Source organism: Heloderma suspectum, chromosome 9 (genome assembly GCF_057233095.1).
Source record: "Heloderma suspectum isolate Gila_16-S chromosome 9, 16-S_ref, whole genome shotgun sequence".
NCBI lineage: Eukaryota > Metazoa > Chordata > Lepidosauria > Squamata > Helodermatidae > Heloderma > Heloderma suspectum.
The window spans coordinates 28,943,330-28,963,052 of NC_139466.1; the positions used below are offsets into that span (position 1 = coordinate 28,943,330).

At 46.2% G+C, this 19,723-nt stretch overlaps 1 protein-coding gene across 1 annotated transcript in view; it reads right to left on the reverse strand.

Annotated features, from left to right (window-relative positions):
• The window catches only part of LOC146338550 (connector enhancer of kinase suppressor of ras 2-like), a 122,588-nt gene that overhangs the window by 99,024 nt on the left and 3,841 nt on the right, over nt 1–19,723 (reverse strand). The window contains exon 3 of the mRNA XM_084814027.1: nt 1,506–1,554. Within this exon, the coding sequence (XP_084670153.1) occupies nt 1,506–1,514 (9 nt within the window). The 5' untranslated portion in view covers nt 1,515–1,554. The remainder of the gene's footprint in view (nt 1–1,505; nt 1,555–19,723) is intronic.

Here is a 19,723-nt window from a genome sequence, read left to right on the forward strand (position 1 = left end):
AAAAATGCATATGCTACCTGGCTAGAAACCTGTTGTGGGTGTGCACACCAGCAGTGGGTGTGGCCAGAGCCAAAACTGGGTGGAGCCAGAGCCAAAGTGAGTCAAGGTATCCATGAAACTACACCGAGGTCTGCATATGGGGCTCAGCCTGCAGGTTCCCCACTCCTGCTGTAGAGCAGGAATGTCCTTGCGTAGTGTCCATGGGCTGACATTTGGAATACCGCACACTGTTTTTGGTGTTCCCTCTTAAAAAATAATCTTATAGTGCTGGAGAAGGTACAGAAAAGGGCATTGGCAAATACATTCCTATACATGGGTATAATAAATCCTAAATAAACTTAGGACTTGGAGGTAAGTTCCATTATGTTCACTTGGACTTACTCCCAGGTAAGCATATATATTAGACAAACAAAAAGGCAAAATTTCTTCATGCAGCTCATTAACTTTAAGCAATTCATTGCCACAAGATGTGACTTTTAAAAACAATGGATGACTTTTTAAAAGAATCAGGCCAATTCATGGATATATCCTTCTAATAGCAAACTCAGGTGGAGTGTGCTACCAGGATTGTATCCAAAATGGGGCCACTGAGAAACAAGCATGCTTGGGGGAACCCCAAGGTTTCCAGAGCCCAAAAATGTTTAGAAGGAGGGAGGAAGGAACCTAAGAAGAACATAGGAAGCTGCCTTATACTGAATCAGACCATGGGTCCATCTAGCCCAGTATTGTACATATGGACTGGCAGCAGGTTTCAGGCGGGAGTTTTTCCAGCCCTACCTAGAGGTGCCAGAGATCAAACCTGGGACCTTCTACATGCCAAACATGCGCTTCACCACTCAGCTACAGTCCTTTCCTAAAGCAACCTTCAATTCAGTCCAATGGGGACTAATCATGCTCAGTAGCAATGTAAAGTGACTGCTGAAAAAGAAAAAGAAAAACACAGCGGGAGGGGGCAAGTAGTGTAATGCCCTTCTTGGAGGGAGTGGCTGGATGGAACCCAGAACAGGAGCGCTCTTTTTTAGGAGTGCAAATATACACTACAGCATTTTCTTGCAGGTGCTACTTCTTCACACCTGTTAGCCATAACAATTAAAAGTGAGCTTCCATGTTCAGAAGCAGTATATCCATGATCCACAGACGTTGGGGACAAATGACAGGGGAATGCCTCGATCCCTTATGTCCTGTCTGTAAACTTCTCCAAAGCATCAACTGTTGGAAACAGGGTGCTTGACTTGATGGGTCTTTGGTGCGCGAATCCAGCAAAGGATTTCTCACATTCTCAAGAAACAGCACACCCCGCAGATCTGTTATTTCTCCAGTGCATTTCATAGCAATAAGCTGGGAAAATCTGCATTAGCTCCAACTCAAAAGCCACACTGAATTGTCCCATGTACCCATCAATACAGATAGACAACCCCCCTGCCTCAAGAGATAAATGTAAATCAGAACATATTAGGGACAAACTGTTTCTGGTAGGATGCTACAGCCATTTAGCAAGAATTTACCTTCCTCATGGATGTGGTTCCTTGACGCTCAACAGCAGAACTCACATACCTGGAAAGAGATTGGGGGGGGGGGAGAAAAGGAGAGAGTTCTTAACTTCATACAAATACAATCTGAATAAAGAAGCGCCATTTATAAAGGTTTCAGTGTCTGCCTGTGGATTTACCTTCCTGCTCCATTGGGTAGGTAGCACACACAGGACACAAGCCTCTCTGACACACAGACATTGGCTGAGAAGGATCAATGAACAGAAGGTAGTTCAACTTCAGATCCACTCGGTAAGAACCACACAGACAGCGTCGCTAAAGCCCTCAAGTGAAGTGACCGAAAACAATGCATGTCGCCTGAGTTTGTAAAGCAGATTTTAAATCTGGGGGAAAAAGTATCTTTTCCAAATGCAAGCTTACAAAAAAACCAAACACACAAAAATGCCCAGGGAGAAATCAGCCCAGGAAAATAGAGCTTGTTCTTGGGAAAGCATCTGGTTTAACAATCCTCAAAGCTGATTAGCTGATCTCTATTAATGCAAGCATAAGAGGTTGGGGGTTGGGTACAGGGCAGTGGAAAACAGTCATCTCCATGATGATTGCAACAGACATGACACAGTTAGCAATGCAGGAACCTTCTTTATACTGAATCCATATAGCTCAGCATATGGATTCCTAATGCATGGGTTGCACTTTGGAAATGTGAACAGCTAATTTGGAATTCAAAAATACTGAGAATTTTGGAGGCATCCTTGCGCAATTCTACTGTGAACCTGAGCAGGTTTGGTCCCATAAGATGCCTGGATGGGAGGCGCCATAGAGCCATATGTAACACTTCCTTCCTTCCTTCCTTCCTTCCTTCCTTCCTTCCTTCCTTCCCTCCCTCCCTCCCTCCCTTTCTCTCTCTTTGACATCTTCCAGCCAGCTCGCTTTGTCTCAGGCTGTTGGCTATTTATGGCAGTCGCCTTCCTAATATGAGCAACTTGCGCCTTGCTGCCCCTCAGGTAATTAAGAGTTCAGTTATAATAAATAGCTGCAAATTGGCGCATGTCCAAGGGAAAGCTATGATTGAAGTCGCAACATCTGTAGTGGTGAAAATAGATGCTTTTTTTTTTGTCCATCCTGATGCCTGATATGGAAGTCTGTAAGTTGACCCTTTTAAAGCATTTTGGATCACTTATGTCCTTAATGCTAACATTTATAGAACAATGCAACACAGAAACAGATGGCCCATTTCTACAGGGTTCTCGAGCAACCTATTCCCTGTTTTATAGCTGCAATGATAACCATTTTTGCAGACGAAATAATGACACTGACAGCAACCTATGGGTAGGGATGTACGAAAGTCACTTACCTTTCCGCAGATTATGTTAATGGTGGGGGGGGGAGGCGTTCCATCCCTCCCCCCGGAATCCTCGACAGGGGGGAGGCGATCTGGTCCTCCCCCCCAGAATCCTCGACGGCCGGCTGTGCTCTGTGGCGGCTCTGCGGAGCAGCCAGCCAGGCCCAGGCCAGGGCCATCCGCAGCCAGATTTCCGGCCACGGAGGCTCTGGGTAAAAAAAAAGAAAAGCGTATGCAAATGGCGGCGGCTATGGCCGCCGCCATTTGCGTTCCTTATTTTTCGCTGTCTTAGTCTACGTAAATATTTACGTAGGCTAAAACGGTGAATCAAAAAGGGATGCAAATAGCGCCCACTATGCTATTTGCGTTCCCCTTTATTTTTGCCGTAATAGTCTACGTAAATATTTACATAGACTAAGACGGTGAAAAATAAGGAGCGCAAATGGTGGCAGCCGTAGCTGCCGCCATTTGCGTACGAGGTTTTTTTTTTTAACTGGGATGTGATAGGCTACATAAGTCTTTACGTAGCCTATCACGTCTCTGTAAACCCCCCCCCCCCGACAAGACTGCAAATGGCGGTGGCGGCAGCCGGTCGGAAGACCAGCCGCTGCAGCCGCTACCGCTGCTGCTGCCGCCGCCGCCCGGAACATCCGCCCCAGGTAAGTCTCGTCCCGGGGGGGATGCGTGGGGGGGCGGAGGGGCAGGCCGTTCCGCCACAGATTTCGGGGGGCTGAATGCACTGGCATTCGGCCTCACCGAGATCCGTGGTGGAATTCTCTGACATCTCTACCTATGGGCCTTACAGCTTTCAGTCCCAGAGAATAATACTGCATCCATAGGGCACATGTTGAAATGTGCCAAAGCCACAGGTCCTGATATATCAAGAGAAGAAGGCCACACAGAAAATGTCAAACCAACAACAGGAACTTTAATGAACAAGGCTTATTGAGAATAGACCATGCAGCATACTGCTGCAGGCAATGCTTGCTGAACAGAAACTGAAAGCACAGTGTCTGAGAGCTGACTCAGTCACTTCTTGGTATGGCAAACCAGGAGGGCCAATACACTATGACTGTGGTTTAACCCATAGTTAAACCATAGTGCAGGTTTCATAAGTAATGACAACCCATGGTTTCTTGTTGGGTTGTGAACTCCAGGTTGTTTGTTGTTAACAACCGATTGTTAAGCCATAGTGGAGGGTTCACATGTAACAACAACCCAGAGTATGGGTTGAGTATAGGTTGTTGTTGAATTGTGGGTTGTTGTTGAATTGTGGGTTGTTGTTACATGAGAATCCTGCAGTTTGGTTTAATTATGGGTTGTTAACCATGAACAACTTAGAGTTCACAACCCAACACCAAACATGGGTTCTCTTACTGGGTTGTTCATGGTTAACAACCCATAGTTAAACCATTATGCAGGGTTTGCACATAATGACAACTCATAATTCAACAACAACCCATGATTCAACAACAACCCATACTCAACCCATACTCTGGGTGGTGTTACATGCAAACCAGGCCTACAGATCTTTTCTCTTTTCCCTTTTCACAGCATGTGTATGACCTTTGCCTCTTTTGACAGAGGAACTGGATATGATATGACACAAAACTGAAAAGGTTTGCAAGTTCAGAAAGGGAAGGAGCCCTAGGAGATCAGTGAGACAAGAAGACTTGTTGTCCATAGCCCTGGAGTTACATTCTTGACAAATCATCACAACAGAAGCTTAATGAGTGCTGGGGCAGACTAAACAGATTTAGTCTGTTCAGCAAAAGAAGAAGAAGAACCTTGCCTTCTAGACCAAATCGAAGGCTGCTAGATCAAACCAAAGGATGATTGCAGGAAGACCATAAGCAGGACATAAATGCAATAGCTTTCTCCTGTTGTTGTCCCCCAGCAACGAGTATTCAGAAGCATGCTGCCTTGGATCCTGGACATAGTATATAGCCATCATGACTAGTAGCCATTGATAGCCTTATCCCCCATGAATTTGTCTAATCCTTTTTTAAAGCCATCTAAGTTGGCAGCCCTTGTGGTAGCCAATTCTATGCATTGTGTGAAGAAGCCCTTCCCTTTATCTGTCCTGAATCTCCTACCATTCAGCTTCATTGGATGACCTCAGGTTCTAATATTTTATGAGAGAGGTGGGGGGAGGCAGAGCATGCATAATTTTATAAACTTTTATCATGTCCCCCTGACTTGCCTTTTTTCTAAAACTCCCCACAAATTGTAACCTGTTCTTGTAAAATATTTGCTCCAGCCCCCTAATCATTTGGGAGTGCCCTTTTCTGCACCTTTCCCCAGCTCTACAATATCCTTTTTGATATGCAGTGACTGGAAAGGTACAACGACAAAGAATCCCTTAGCATCTTACAGACCAAAGGCTGGATCACATCTAGGCTAGTTACACTTAGTCCCCACTGAAATCAGTGTGACTTAACTGAAGCCAGGATCCAATTGTCCCATTGATTTCGCTAGGCTAATGGTCATCTACGCATGCAGGTGAAAGAGTGGAGAAGGGAGAATGAAGGATCAGTGAAGAGGGGGAAAAAATGGGACAAAGCCAGGTGGGGAAAGGAAGCTGGGACTACTGTTCACTGGCCTTCTCGGTTATGGCTGATTTCCATACGTTTCCAAACAATACGATATCTAATTTTTATTAGGTGCTCTAACAACTTCAGTCTTAAATCTGGCTCAGGGACTAAGCCCACAAGAGTATTCCCTTCCTACAAAATGCATAAGAACTAGCGATAATTCTCTAAAATGTCTGAGCCCGTTCAGAACTCACAGCCACTATAGATACCGCCAACTCATGTTCATGCTGCTCTGGACGGAGGTCACTGAAGGGAGCCAGTAGAGTGGAGGAAAGGTTGTGTGTGACAGGAAAAGCATTAGGGTAGCCATGTGTCCTCTTTTACCGAGGACAATCCCCTGGCAGGCCTTCAATCTGAGGGCTGTCCTCTGTAAAAGAGGACACACAGCCACCGTAATACTGTCCTCTGTCCTCTGTTTTGAAGCTGTCCTCTGTTTGAAGGGCTGTCCAGTCCAAGTCTGATGTAAAGATGCAGAACCATCAGGAAGAAGAGCTGAGCCTTGAAGCAGCCCAGCAACAACACCTGAATAGGCAGGCACACAGGTCACCTGGTCACAGTCTTCCACACTCCAGTGAGATGTCCTGCATTGCTGTTTAAGTAATAATAGTTATTTCTAAACTTGCAGCTATGTATATAAATCAACATATGCATATTTTAGGCAAATCAGTGTCCTCTTTTGGCACTTTTCCTTTTCTTTTTTATGGGGTTCCATAAGTGGCCATAACCAGAATTTAGAGGTTTGTGCAAATGGGCCTCTAGAAATTCTCCACTCTATTTGTAAGGAGAGAAATTGGGGGGACTATTTCACTGAATTTCTCCAGGGGGAGGAGAAATTCTCCAATAGCCTCTTGGGGAACAGGTTCGCCATCAGCAGCAGTCACAGCTTTTCTTAAGTTGTCTTGTCTTGTCTTTATTTTTTTTTGCTGCCACTGCTGCAAGTCTGTTTGCAGCCTGGCCACTATTTTGCATCTTTCACAAAGTGAAGTGTCATTCTAGATTCTAGAATGACAATTGAGTGTCATTTTAGGGCATTGCAAGGAGGAAGTGGCAGCCACCACACTCAAAGCTCAGTGAAGAATATTCACAGAAAATTCTGCAATGTAGCCTTTTTTTTCCCCTCAGGGATTGAGAAAAATAAAAATCTCTGAAATTTTCTCAGGAACCCCCCCCCCCCCGAAACAATTCAGCTCAGCTCTAGACTTGATAGCATCCACCAGTCTCTGATATGAACACCACTAGGCTGAACCCCGACCTTGCATTAAGGAGGGGTATCTGAAAGACTGGAAGACTCCATCTTCTGAGTTCTGTTACAGAAATCCAAAATGACTTTTGGTCTTGAGATACTATTTTAAACCACCCATGAGGTTGCTGAAATTTTTTGTTTAGTCCTGCCAGGGCATTTTCTGTTATTCCTGGTCTGTTTCTCTAACTGTTGCTCTGACACATCTGAAACATGTCACTTCTGATGCCCTACCTCATTTCTTATGATTGGCATACATCTGCCCTCCTGACCAAAGTACTGTAGAGGCAAAGGTTTACATGTCATGAAACTGGAATACAAAACAGAATGTTTGTAGGGTGAACACATAGATCTTTTCGGCAGGTTCTTTTTCCTGTAAAGAACCAGACATGCTTGGCAAACAGGTTGTTGAAGAGCCTAATTGTTCAAAGAATATAGAATGTCTCCAAGAACAGTTTCACATGTTATATTTTTCCTATATGGATAGTCTGTCCATGCTGGAAGTGCAAGTTTCAAACCATCATGTAAACCCATAAATGGAGGGACAATAAGCTATGGAACTGGTTACCAAAGGATGTAGTGATGGCCACCAATTTGGATGGCTTTAAAAAGGGAGTTAGACAAATTCCTGGAGGAGAAGGCTATCAATGGCTACTAATCCTGATGGCTATATGCTACCTCCAGTATCAGAGGCAGTATGCCCATGTACACCAGTTGCTGGGGAACATGGGAAGGAGGGTGCTGTTTCACTCATAGGGGTGGGTGGATTCCCTACCTGCCGATCCGTGGGGAATCCACTCGCAGGGGGGAGGCGATCCATTCCTCCGCCCGGAATCCTCTTTGGCCAGCTCCGCTCTGTGGCAATTCCATGGAGCCGCTGGCCAACTCCAAAGCGCCAGTGATACAGCCGCCATGCCGAATTGCTAGCTGAAGGGGACTGACTGCGGACACAAATGGCATCCAGCCAGGACACCATTTGCAGCCATAAAGGTCTTAGTTTGAGGTAAATGCAGCCGTAAATGGCTGCATTTAGCTTAAACTAAGACCTTTACGGCTGCAAACAGCGTCCCAGACCCCATTTGTGTCCCTGCTTTTCATTCATGCGATAGGCTACACAAATATTTGCGTAGCCTATCGCGTGAAAAAACAGGGCCGCAAATGGCATCCAGAGCTGGAGGATCCAGCCGAACAGGATTCCGCGGGGAGGCGGAGGTAAGTGTTCTGTTCCGCCACGGACTCTGGCAAATTCTCCACCATCCCTATTCACTCATGTCCTGCTTGTGTGTTTCCCATGGGCAGCTGGTTGGCCACTGTGTGAACAGAATGCTGGACTAGATGGGCCCTTGGTTGATGCAGCATGGCTCTTCTTATGTCCTTAATAAAATACACATATCAAAATTTCTATCCTGCCCTTCTGGTGGCCATACACTACTCAGGGCAGCTTACAGCAGTTTAAAATCACAAGTGTTCTATAGAACAGCACATTCAATACAAATTCAATAAAATACAACAAAGGCAGAGGCTGCAGAGGAAAAGATCACAATCTTGAAATTAAACAACAGGCACTTGGCAAGGCCACAGCTGGCCAAAATAAAAATGCCTTTGCCATCTGGCAAAAACAACCAGAGAGGGGGCCACCTGTGCTTCACAGGGCAAAGTGTTTCACCACGTGGGTGCAGCCACTGGTGTCACCATCAGCTGTGCCTCCTGGGACACAGAGAAGGGCAGGTTGGTATGGGAGGAGGGGATCCCTCAGGCATTTTGGACGCAAGCCACTTAGGTATTTAAGAACATAAGAAGAGCCATGCTAGACCAGAGCAAGGTCCATCTAGTCTAGCATTCTGTTCCTGCAGGGGCCAACCAGCTGCCCACGGGGAACCCACAAGCAGGACATGAGTGCAATAGCACCCTCCTGTTCATGTTCCCCATCAACTGGCATGCAGAGGCATGCTGCCTCTGATTCTGGAGGTAGCACATAAACATCAGGACTAGTAGCCATTGATAGCCTTATTCTCCATGAACTTGTCTAATCCCTTGTTAAAGCCATCCAAATTGGTGGCCATCACTATGTCTTGTGGTGGTGAATTCCATAGTTTAACTGTGCATTGTGTGAAGAAATACTTCCTTTTCTCTGTTCTGAATCTTCCAGCAATCCACTTCATTTGATAACCCCGGGTTCTAGCATTATGAAAGAGGGAGAAAAAGTGCTTTAAATACCTTCAGTTCTGCCCGGATTGGGAAGCAAATTGGCAACCAGTGCCAATGTTGCAGGATATGGGTAACATGTTCCCAGGGGTGCGAACATCCTTGGGCCAACTGCAACTTCTGAAAATCCTTCAAAGAGTGGCCCCATGTAGAGCAGATTGCAGTAATCCAATCCTGATGTAACAAAGGCATGTGCTGCTGTAGCCAGGTCTGACTTCCTCAGGAAAGGTTGCAACTGGCACATCAGCCTATGCTGGACAAAGACACACCTGGCTACTGCTGGAGAGAGTGTTCATTTTGTGATGAACAAAATACACAGTAGCGGAAGTGTTCTTTTTGTGATTCCATTGAGTTGTCATGCACGAAGGGATGGGGAACCATCCTATGGCCCTCGAGCTGTTGTTGGGCTCCAACTCCCACTAGCCCAGCCAGCATGAGCAATGGTTGGGGATGATGGGAGTTGGAGTCCAACAGCAGCTAGAGAACCACAGGTTCCTCACCACTGATCTACAGGCAGATTTCACACTTCTTTTGCCTCTGTGTAGAGAAAGCATCTCATGCGTTCCTGAGGTTTCAGCAAATAAATAGATAGCAGAGATGCACCATCAATTGCTCCACTTCTTAAAAAGTGGGAACTTGCACATTTTCCTTGTGGGTGTAAAGGCACCAGTGTTTCCATCTACAGTGTTTCCCCCTGAGTCATGGGGCCCAGGAACCTTACAGCCTTTGCCGCCATGGCTTCATGCAAGTCAAGGAGAATGGTGAACCTGATATAAACTATGTTATAGTGCTACCACTGCAAATAGATGGTGGGTGGAGAAAGTAGGAATAAATGGACAGTTCTTACAATGGAGGGATGGAAGAAGTGGGGCATGTATAAGGATCTATATTTGGACTGTGGCTTTTAAAATGATCTGGAGTTAAGGGTGAGCAGTGGGGTGGCCAAACTTGAGGATGACACCAAATTACTGAGGGTGGTAAAAACAAAAAGGGATTGTGAAGAGCTCCCGAAGAGTCTCTCCAAATTGGGGAAATGGGCAATAAAATGTGGTTCTATGCAAGTAAGTGTAAAAGATGCCGCTTGGGCAAAAAATAAATAAACCCTCACTTCACGTATACACTGATGGGATCTGAGCTGGCAGTGACTGACCAGGAAAGAGATCTTGGAGGTGTGGTAGAGAGTTTGATGAAAACATCAGATCAGTGTGTGGCAACCACGAAAAAGGCAAATTCTATGCTGGGGTCCATTAGGGAGGGAGGGAGGACCACCACCTTCTCAGTGGTGGTCCTCCATTTATGGGTGAGGCTCGCCTGGCACCAACATCGTCATCTTTTCGGCGCCAGGTTAAAACTGCCCTCTTCTCTCAGGCATCTGGCAGCACATAACGAGTCTTTTGATCAAGTCATGGATGGTCTCTGACTGATTGTTTTAAATTGTTTAGATCCATGTTGTTGTTGTGTGTGCTATCTCTTTTATGTCCTTACGTGAATGGTTTTATACTTTATATAATGTATTTTAATGGTTTTTAATTTTTGTGAAACACCCAGAGAGCTTCAGCTATGAGGCAGTATAGAAATATAATAAATGTATGAATCAATGAATTAGGAAAGGAATTGAAAAGGCACCTGGTTGACCAGTGTGGAAACAGGATATTGGACTAAATAGGCCTTGGGTCTGATCAACAGCAGGACCCTTCTTATATTCTTATGAAAGGAACTACTGCTCTCACTCTGAGTTGGCTTCATGACAGTGCCATGTGATGATGGCTGAAGCATTTCTTCTTTTTTGGTGATGCATAAGTGGCCATCTTAGCCACAAAATAGCCAGCATCCATGGCAAAAAATTAAAAAAATTAAAAAAAAAAGTGAACAGGGTTTTATGTAAGGTCTCTCCCCAAACCCCCACTTCTGAGCCAAAAAAGAAAAGAAAAGAACTTTGGGCTCAGTTGGACTCTGTGTGCATCACTCTTAATTGAGCATAGCAAGGGTGGCCTTTTGTTGGGGGCCCTGAGGTGGCCAAAGAGCAGACATTGTCTGTATCCCAAGGAATGGCTGTGTAGTTTCCAGCCACTTCTGATGATGGGGGCAGGGAAAATGTACAAACAAAGGGACACAAGAAGCTGCTTTATATTGGGTCAGACCCTTGGTCCATCTAGCTCGGTATTGTCAACACTGACTGGCAGCAGCTCTCCAGCCAGGGTTTCAGGCAGGAGTTTATCCAGCCCTACCTGGAGATGCCGGGGATTGAACCTGGGACCTTCTGCATGCAAAGCAGGTGCTCTACCACTGAGCCACAGCCCCTCAGCTCTAAAATATTCTTATTTAGCAGGAGCAGAGCCAGTTGATGTAGGATATCGTAGGCCCCAGCAGTGGCTTCCACAAACATACGCATTGCATTCAGTGCCAGCTACAGGATTTTGAGGGCCCTGGGCAAGACACCCTTAATGGGTCCCTATCTCAGTGAGTCCACCTTCTCCTCTTTCTCAACATCACTACTTTCTTCTCTGCTTGGCAGCCAGGGAGCCAGGGAGCAAGGAGGCCAGGGCATCTATTGCTCCTTCTTCTCACCACCACCATTGTCTGGGCCAGAACAAGAGGCAGGTGAACAAACAGGTTGTCATGGTGCAGAGGAGGAGCAAGTCCAGGGGGCTCTTGTCAGTGGGCCCCTGCTGGGGCATGGGCCCTCGGCAGGTGCTCCACCATGCCTAACTTTGATTGCATTTCACATGAACTTTGCATTGTGTGACACAGCCTGGAGTTCCACGACATCTGCAGGGTCCCACGTATTCCACCCAAACAGCAGAAGCTATTTTGAAACACAGATCAAATCCTGGAAACTGCTGGCCCCTGACCCCATGGTTTTGAGCGCAGATTCCAAGGCGGCCTTTTCTGAGCTGTCTCTCTCCCTCGCCTGCACTTTTAGCGGTAGCAGCTGTCGGTAGCAAAAGAGCCAGCCTGGTTCTGCTGCTTTGACTACAGCCGCTGTTCTTTCAGGGTCAGTAGCCTGAGGCGCTGGTGGAGGGGACCCAGCTGTGATTGAGAAACTGCTTTTTTCTCCTTTCTGTTTCCTGCTGCTTTTGGACTGGAGGCTGCTGAGCAGAAATATCAATGACTCAGTGCCTCCCTGGCCAAACAGAAAGGATGTGTTTTGTTGGGTTTTCCTCGCAGGGCATGGTTTCTAATAAGGTGGAGCTGAAAACGTCTGGTATTAGCATTATGATGCTGATTCAATTTTTAAAAAATATATACTTATTTGTTTTTGTTTTTATGGCAAACCTCTAAAGATAGAGTACATGTTACAATCACTGTGGAGATGCTAGTGAAAATGGCCTCCCTGTGATAAATCATTCTAATCCTGGCTGGCATTTACAAGTAGACACGGTGAGCATCAGCACTGACTTGTCAGCACCGTGGGTCCCTTTGCCTGCTGGGAAGGTGACGCATGAACCCCTGCAGTCAGTACTTGTAGATCAGGGTTGTACAACCCGTGGGCCACGGCTTGCATGTGGCCTATGGAGCCATGGGGATCCCACCCACTTTCCTCCCACCCACAGCTCAGCTGATAATCTGGACTGCAGGAGGAAAAAGAAATGTTGTTCTGGACTGCTGAGACCCACCTGCCTGGCATCTGTGTCTCCAAGCCGCATGCCCTTTTAATTATGGCCTGGAGTGACACTACATTGTGGCCATTATGTGGAATTAGACTGTTTGGGCAGCAGCCCATCACACGTTGTGGCGTTGCTTCTGCCAGCAAGGAAGCCTGAAAAAAAAGGGTGGGGGAACTGATGTAGGACAGGGACAATCAGAGGGCACTTTGCTAGGGAGGTGTCCCCTCAAACTTGGAACTGGTCCTGATGCATCTCTTCCTTCTGTTGAAGGAGGTGGGATTTCAATTTTACCCCATCATGGACAGGGGAGGAGGGAAGACATGGAGTAAGAGGTGGCAGCCTCTGCCACGGCCTATTTGAAGGTAAAGATGCCATTTCTGGGGTTCCAACCTGGCTAGGGGTTGGGGGGGGGGGCTGAGCATTAAGCCTACCAGCTCTCTCCACACCACAATAGATCCATTGTCATAAGAAAGCTACAGTAATGAAGGACAGCTTTCAGTGTAGGGCAGGGCTGTTGAACCTTTTTCAGCCCACAGACGGAATTCTATTTCAGAGACGCTCTTAGGGAGCCACATTCCAGTGGTGGATGTGGCTGAAAGCAAAAGGGGTGGGACCAATATACTCCAAATACCAGCCTATTTTAGCTTCAAACTCTTACTGCCAGCAACTAAGCCTTAGGGCTTCTTCACATGGAGCTTTTATCCTGCTATTGAGATGGCTTACTCACAGACGTTTGTGGGCCCTTTAGATGACATCATCAGAACATAAGAGGAGCCCTGCTGGATCAGACCAAGGGTCCCTCTAGTCCAGCATTCTGTTCACACAGTGGCCAACCAGCCATCGATCAACCAGGAACCCACAAGCAGGGCATGAGCGCATCAGCATCCTCCCACCCATGTTCCCCAGCGACTGGTGTACATAGGATCACTGCCTCTGGAAGGAGCACACAGCCATCAGGACCAGTAGCCATTGATAGCCTTTCCCTCCAGGAATTTGTCCAACCCCCTTTTAAAGCCATCCAAATTGGTGGCCAGCACTACATCCTATGGTAGTGAATTTATTTATTTATTTATTTCATTTCTATGCCACCCAATAGCCGAAGCTCTCTGGGCAGCTCACAAAAATTAAAATCACAAAGCACAGCATAAAACAATATAAATATGAAAGCTCAAAACCACAATATAACAGCACAACCAGAATAAAACCTAGCAGCAATGCAGAGATTTAAAATACAGATTTAAAATGCCAAAGCTAAAAGACTAGGAAGCTAAAATGCTAAAATACTAGGAGAATAAAAAGGTCTTCCCCTGGTGCTGGAAGGAGTACAATGTAGGCACCAGGCGAACCTCTCTAGGGAGCTCATTCCACAGCCGGGGTGCCACAGCGGAGCACGCCCAGGTCCTTTAACTACATGCATCAAGCTGGCAATAAGGATAAACATTTACGTAGTTATGTTACCAGTATTTCTTCAGTTCACACAATGTTAATTGGGGTGAAAATGAAAGATTAAAAAAATTTGTTTCATTTAAACAGCACAGCAGGGTCCCCCAGACGCATTCATAATCAGAGGCTGAGATTGTTTTGTCTCCGAGCCTCTTCGAGAAGCTAATTTACATTTCCCATTAAATAAATAAAATGAGATGAAGAAAGTGAGAAACAAGGAAACTTGATTCTTCTGGCACCTCCTAAGGGCAGACAACTTGGAGTAAGAACCTGAGCATCATGGCACCATGATCACAGGACACCAGTAAGAACATAAGAAAAGCCATGCTCAATCACACCAAAGGCCTATCTATTATTATTATTATTATTATTATTATTATTATTATTATTATTATTTTCATTTATATCCTGCCTTCTTTCCTCTTGCAAGGAACTCAGGGCAGCTTACATAAACCTCCTCCTCTCCATTTTATCCTCATAACAACAACCCTGTGAGGTTGGTTGGGCTGAGAGGCTGTGACTGGCCCAAAGTCACCCAGTGAGCTTCCATGGCCAAGTGGGGACTAGAACCCAGATCTCCCAGCTCCCAGTTCAACACTCTCACCACTACACCACGCTGGCTCCTGAATTTTGTTTGCACAGTGGCCCAGCAGATGTCCATGGGAAGCCCACAAGTAGGACATGAGTGCAACAACACTCTCCCGCTCAACTGGTATTGAGAAGATTACTGCCTCTGATACTGGAGATAACATATAACTGTCATGACTAGCAGCCAGTGATACCCTTCTCCTCCACAAAGTTGTCTAATCCCCTTTTAAATATGGATGTCAGAGAATTCCGCCACAGACCTCAGAGAGGCCGAATGCCAGAGCATTTGGCCCCCCAAAATCCATGGCGGAACAAAGCCCCCCGCCCTCCCCCCCCACAAAATGGGCCCAGAACGGAGCACCTACCTGCTGCTGTCCGCGCTGACTTGCGAATGGAGGCCACATCTGCGGCCACCATTCACTTCTTCCATATAGCCGTGATAGGCTACGTAAATACTTATGTATAGGGATGTACGAAAGTCACTTACCTTTTCGAAGGGTGACATTCGTGGTGGGGGGAGGAGCTCTGTCCCTCCCCCCGAAATTCTGGCCGGCCGGCTCCGCTCCGCAGGGATTCTGCGGAGCGGCTGGCTGGCTCTGCCAGCAGCCAGACATCCGGCCGCTGGCTAGCAGGGACGCAAATATGGCCGCCGCCGTTTGCATCCCTGCAGTCAGCCGTGATAGGCTACGTAAATCTTTACGTAGCCTATCACGGCTGATTTAAAAGAAAAAATACGCGCGTACGCAAATTGCGGCGCCCATGGGCGCCGCCATTTGCGTTCCTTATTTTGGCACGTCTTAGTCTACGTAAACATTTACGTAGACTAAGACGGCGAAAATAAGGGGAACGCAAATAGCGTAGTGTCTACGCTATTTGCGTTCCCCTTATTTTCGCCGTCTTAGTCTATGTAAATGTTTACGTAGACTAAGACGTGCCAAAATAAGGAATGCAAATGGCACTGCCCATGGGCGCCGCCATTTGCGTACGTGCATTTTTTTCTTTTAAAGCAGCTGTGATAGGCTACGTAAACATTTAAGTAGCCTATCATGGTGTTTTTTTTTTAAATCTAGCCATGATAGGCTACGTAAATCTTTACATAGCGTATCACTTTTTTGTTTTTTTGTTTTTTTTAACTGGAAATGGCAGCGGCGGCAGCCGGTCGGAAGACTGGCCGCCGCCGCCAGGAAGATCCGCCCAAGGTAAGTCCCGTCCGGGGGGGGGGGCGGGAGGGCAGACCATTCCCCCACCGATTTCGGGGGGCCGAATGCGCTGGCTTTCGGCCTCTCCGAGATTTGTGGCAGAATTCTCTGACATCCCTACTTACGTAGCCTATCACGGCTAATGCAGGGACGCCATTTGCATCCCTGCGGAAGCCGTGATAGGCTACATAAATATTTACGTAGCCTATCATGGCAAAAGTAAGGGAATGGAAATGGCAGCAGCTACGGCGGCCGCCATTTGCATTCCCTTTTTTTTTCCATAATAGCCTACGTAAATATTTGCGTAGGCTAAAACGGCAAAGAAAAAGGGAACGCAAATGGCAGCTTCCGTCGCCGTCGCCATTTGCATACGCTGTTTTGTTTTTTTTTTCTTTCCATGATAGGCTACATAAATATTTACACAGCCTATCACGGCAAAATACAGGGACGCAAATGGCAGTGGCTACGGCAGCCGCCATATGCGTCCCTGCAGGCTGCCCAGCGGCTGGATGTCCGGCTGCGGGTGGCCCCGGCCGGCAACTCTGTGGAATCTCTGTGGAGCGGAGCCGGCCGGAGAGAATTTCAGGGGGAGGGATGGAGCGCCTCCCCCCCACCGCGAATGTCACCCTTCCAAAAGGTAAGTGACTTTTGTACATCCCTACTTTTAAAGCCATTCAAGTTGGAGGCCATCTTGTGATAGTAAATTCCATACTTTATTATTATGCCCTGTGCAAAGAAGTACTTCCCTTTCTCTGTCCGGAACCTCCCATCATTGAACTTCATAGGATGACTACATGTTCTAGCATCACAAGTTTTTGTGAACCGCCCAGAGAGCTTCGGCTATTGGGCGGTATAGAAATAAATAAATAAATAAATAAAAATAAATTACGAGAGAAGGAGAAAATCCTCTCCTCATCCACTTTCTCCACTCTATGCATAATTTTATACAACTTTATCATGCCCCACCCCCCACTAGCTTTTTTTCTAAGCTAAAAAGCCCCAAACATCCTAATCTTTCCTCATTGGGGAGGTGCTCCTGCCCCCTGATGGTTTTGGTTGCCCTTTTCTGCACCTTTTCCCAGCCTCTGGAAGCAGCCTCTGCATCGTGATTTACCCATCCATGCCACGGCTGTCATGTCAAGCATTGGTCTTCATGACATTCTGGAGGATGGTGTGGAGAGTTCCCATTGCCAGTGTCACCACTAGGGATGTCCGGCACAGTGAAATCAGGCTCTCTTCAAGCTCAACAGATTTTCCTGGAGCCCCTAGCTCAGCTTGTGTTCACAAGCCGAGCCATAGGGTCCCCGACAGAACTAGTGGACTCTCTGGTCATTGTGCACAAGTCTTCCTTCTCCCTGCTGGGGTGCCGTCAGGGAGAAGGGAGACTTTTGCACACAGTGACTGGTGCCAGAATTGCTCACCGCCTGTTGTTGTTCTTGCTGCTGCCACTATTGCCCACCGACCACTTTGCACAACTCTCTCAAGCAAGAGAGTTGTGCAGAGCAGCCGACAACAGTGGTGGCAGAAGTCTGCAAGCTGGCCCAACTCAACGCAGGTCAAGTTAGGTCAGCTCGCAGACAAGCAAGCTGGAATTTGGGAGGGCTGAGCCACCAAAGGTTCGGCAGCTTGACACCCTGGACAGATTCCTCTGACATCCCGAGTCACCACCCGTTACATGGAGAAACGCTGTACCAGACTTCAGATGGACATGATGCACATGTAACAGAGGTACATGTTACACCTGAGGCAAGGTAAAAGCAACCCACAAAGGTGGTGGTGACCTTGGGTGCACATCATAATATGTGCTACTACTCTAAGTATACTACCAGTCCCATTCCCATCCACCCAAAGAATACATTCTTGGTGGTCACAAGTAGGTGCAGAAACCTTGCCTTTCCCCATCCTAGTGAGGTGGTATTTCTTTTTGCATTGTGACTGATAGCCTTGTGGGAATCCAGTTCCAGCCTCCGGGATGATTTCGCTGTTAATCTTATACCACTTTGGTGTAACTCCCTCCTCCTCCCTTACAAAAGTGGCGTTCCTACAAGGCTGACCACCGTTATGATTTTCCTACAGTGAAGGATGATTGGTCTATTTCCAGCGTCAGTTTTGTATGTATTTATTCTGTCCATTATGCATGGGCCATTGTGCCTGTCCCATGTCTTCATCAATCTGCAATTTGTTAAAAAATGTACACAAATATTCATCTTTACATACATATTGTTAACTTATTTTCTCACAAAAGGCACATTTCTAAACATATTTTATTTCTAAGTATGCATTTTCAGATGCATTTTACCAGCTAAGCTGAGAGAAATGAGAGGGAGAGCAGGGCTGTTCCACCAGCCCTGCTAAAAATGTTTTTTTTTCTCTTCTTCCCTCCCCATTCATTTTTTCCTTGTGTGTCATGTCTTCTTTAGATCGTAAGCCTGTGGGCAGGGACTGTCTTGTTTAATTGATTATATGTAAGCTGCTCTGGGAGACTTTTTGGCTGAGGAGCAACATAAATATACTTCACATAACTAAATAAATGGACAAGTATTTTTAATGCCCATGTTTTGAGCGGAGAACTGTATCACAAAATTCAGAGAAGTGCAAAATCTGTAGGATAAGTGCAAAATCTGTTCTGATCTGCACATTAGTCTGGGAGGTGCAGATCAGGCTGAGTGACTTTGAAATATGGACCAGACAAAATCATTGACCTTCTCTCCTTTCAGCTGGCTGAGGTGAAGAGCCCTACACCAGCATGAAGGGTCATTGTTTCAGGGGAGAACTAGTGATGAGAGAGAAATTTGTTCAGTTCGTATTTTAATGTGTATTTACTGAATGTCACACTTTCGAACAACTATGCAAACTGAAACTCAGTTATCCTTCAACACATGCACTTCTCTGAATTTTGCAATCAAGTTGTCCATATATATATATATATATATATATAGAGAGAGAGAGAGAGAGAGAGATAAAGATAGAGATGATGCATATATCAGGGAAAATAACATTAAAGTGTATTATATTTAGAAAATTGCTTGCCAAAAAGAAGCATCTTTCAGGCAAAAACACATGCATTAGGAGAAATGTGCACAAAAAAGCTTATGGATGTTCATGTGAACTAAAAAAAAATTTCTCAAAGTTTAGGACTAACCAAAATTAAGATCGGAAAAAAGGGAAACTGAGTGAAACCAAACCGACTGGTTCATCCTTCCCTAGGGAGAACTGGAGGAGAAAAATTGAGGTGGAAAGATGGGTGATGGAGGGAAAATGTGGGGATGGGAAGGATGGCAGAGGGGAGCAGAACAGTGGCAATGTACAACAGCTTCCTGGAAGTCCCCCCTCTTCCCGGTGACACCATCTTGTGGGTAAGAGAAGCCCTGTGGATTACTCACCAGCCTAGAATGTGGGGTAGTAGAATTAATGCAGAGGAGCTAGTATGGGGGTAGAAGATAGTTAGAGAGTGCTGGATTTGAGTTGGGGAGACCTGGGTTCAAATCCGCAGTCAGCCATGAAGTTCACTGGGCCAGTCTCTCTCTCTCTCAGCCTAATCTACCTCACAGGGCTTTTGTGAGGATAAAATGCAGGGCAAGGGCCATGTATCTCACTGGTGGGCTTTAAGCAAGACACTAATTTTCAGCATGATCTACCTCACAGGGTTTCAGTGAGGATTTAAATAGATAGCCCTGATTTATGCTTGTCTGAACTCTATAGGAAGTGTGGAACCCATGTGATAGATAAAACAAAAATAGAAGGGATGGGTTCAAGTGTGAATTCTTTGAGGCTTGTACACACACACACACACACACACACACTTTGCTTTCATGTCCCAGAAGCCCTAGATACAACCTGAAATCTGTAAAGCACCTGCAGGAGCCTAATCCAATTTAGTCTGTTCTCTCCTACCTCCATTTTAAAACTGTGACTAAATGTAGGTTTTGTGGCCTCAGTACTAAGCCAGCTTTTTTCCCCCCTCCCTCCCCCTCGTTTCACTTAACATCTCAAAAGCATGCTCATTACATAGTG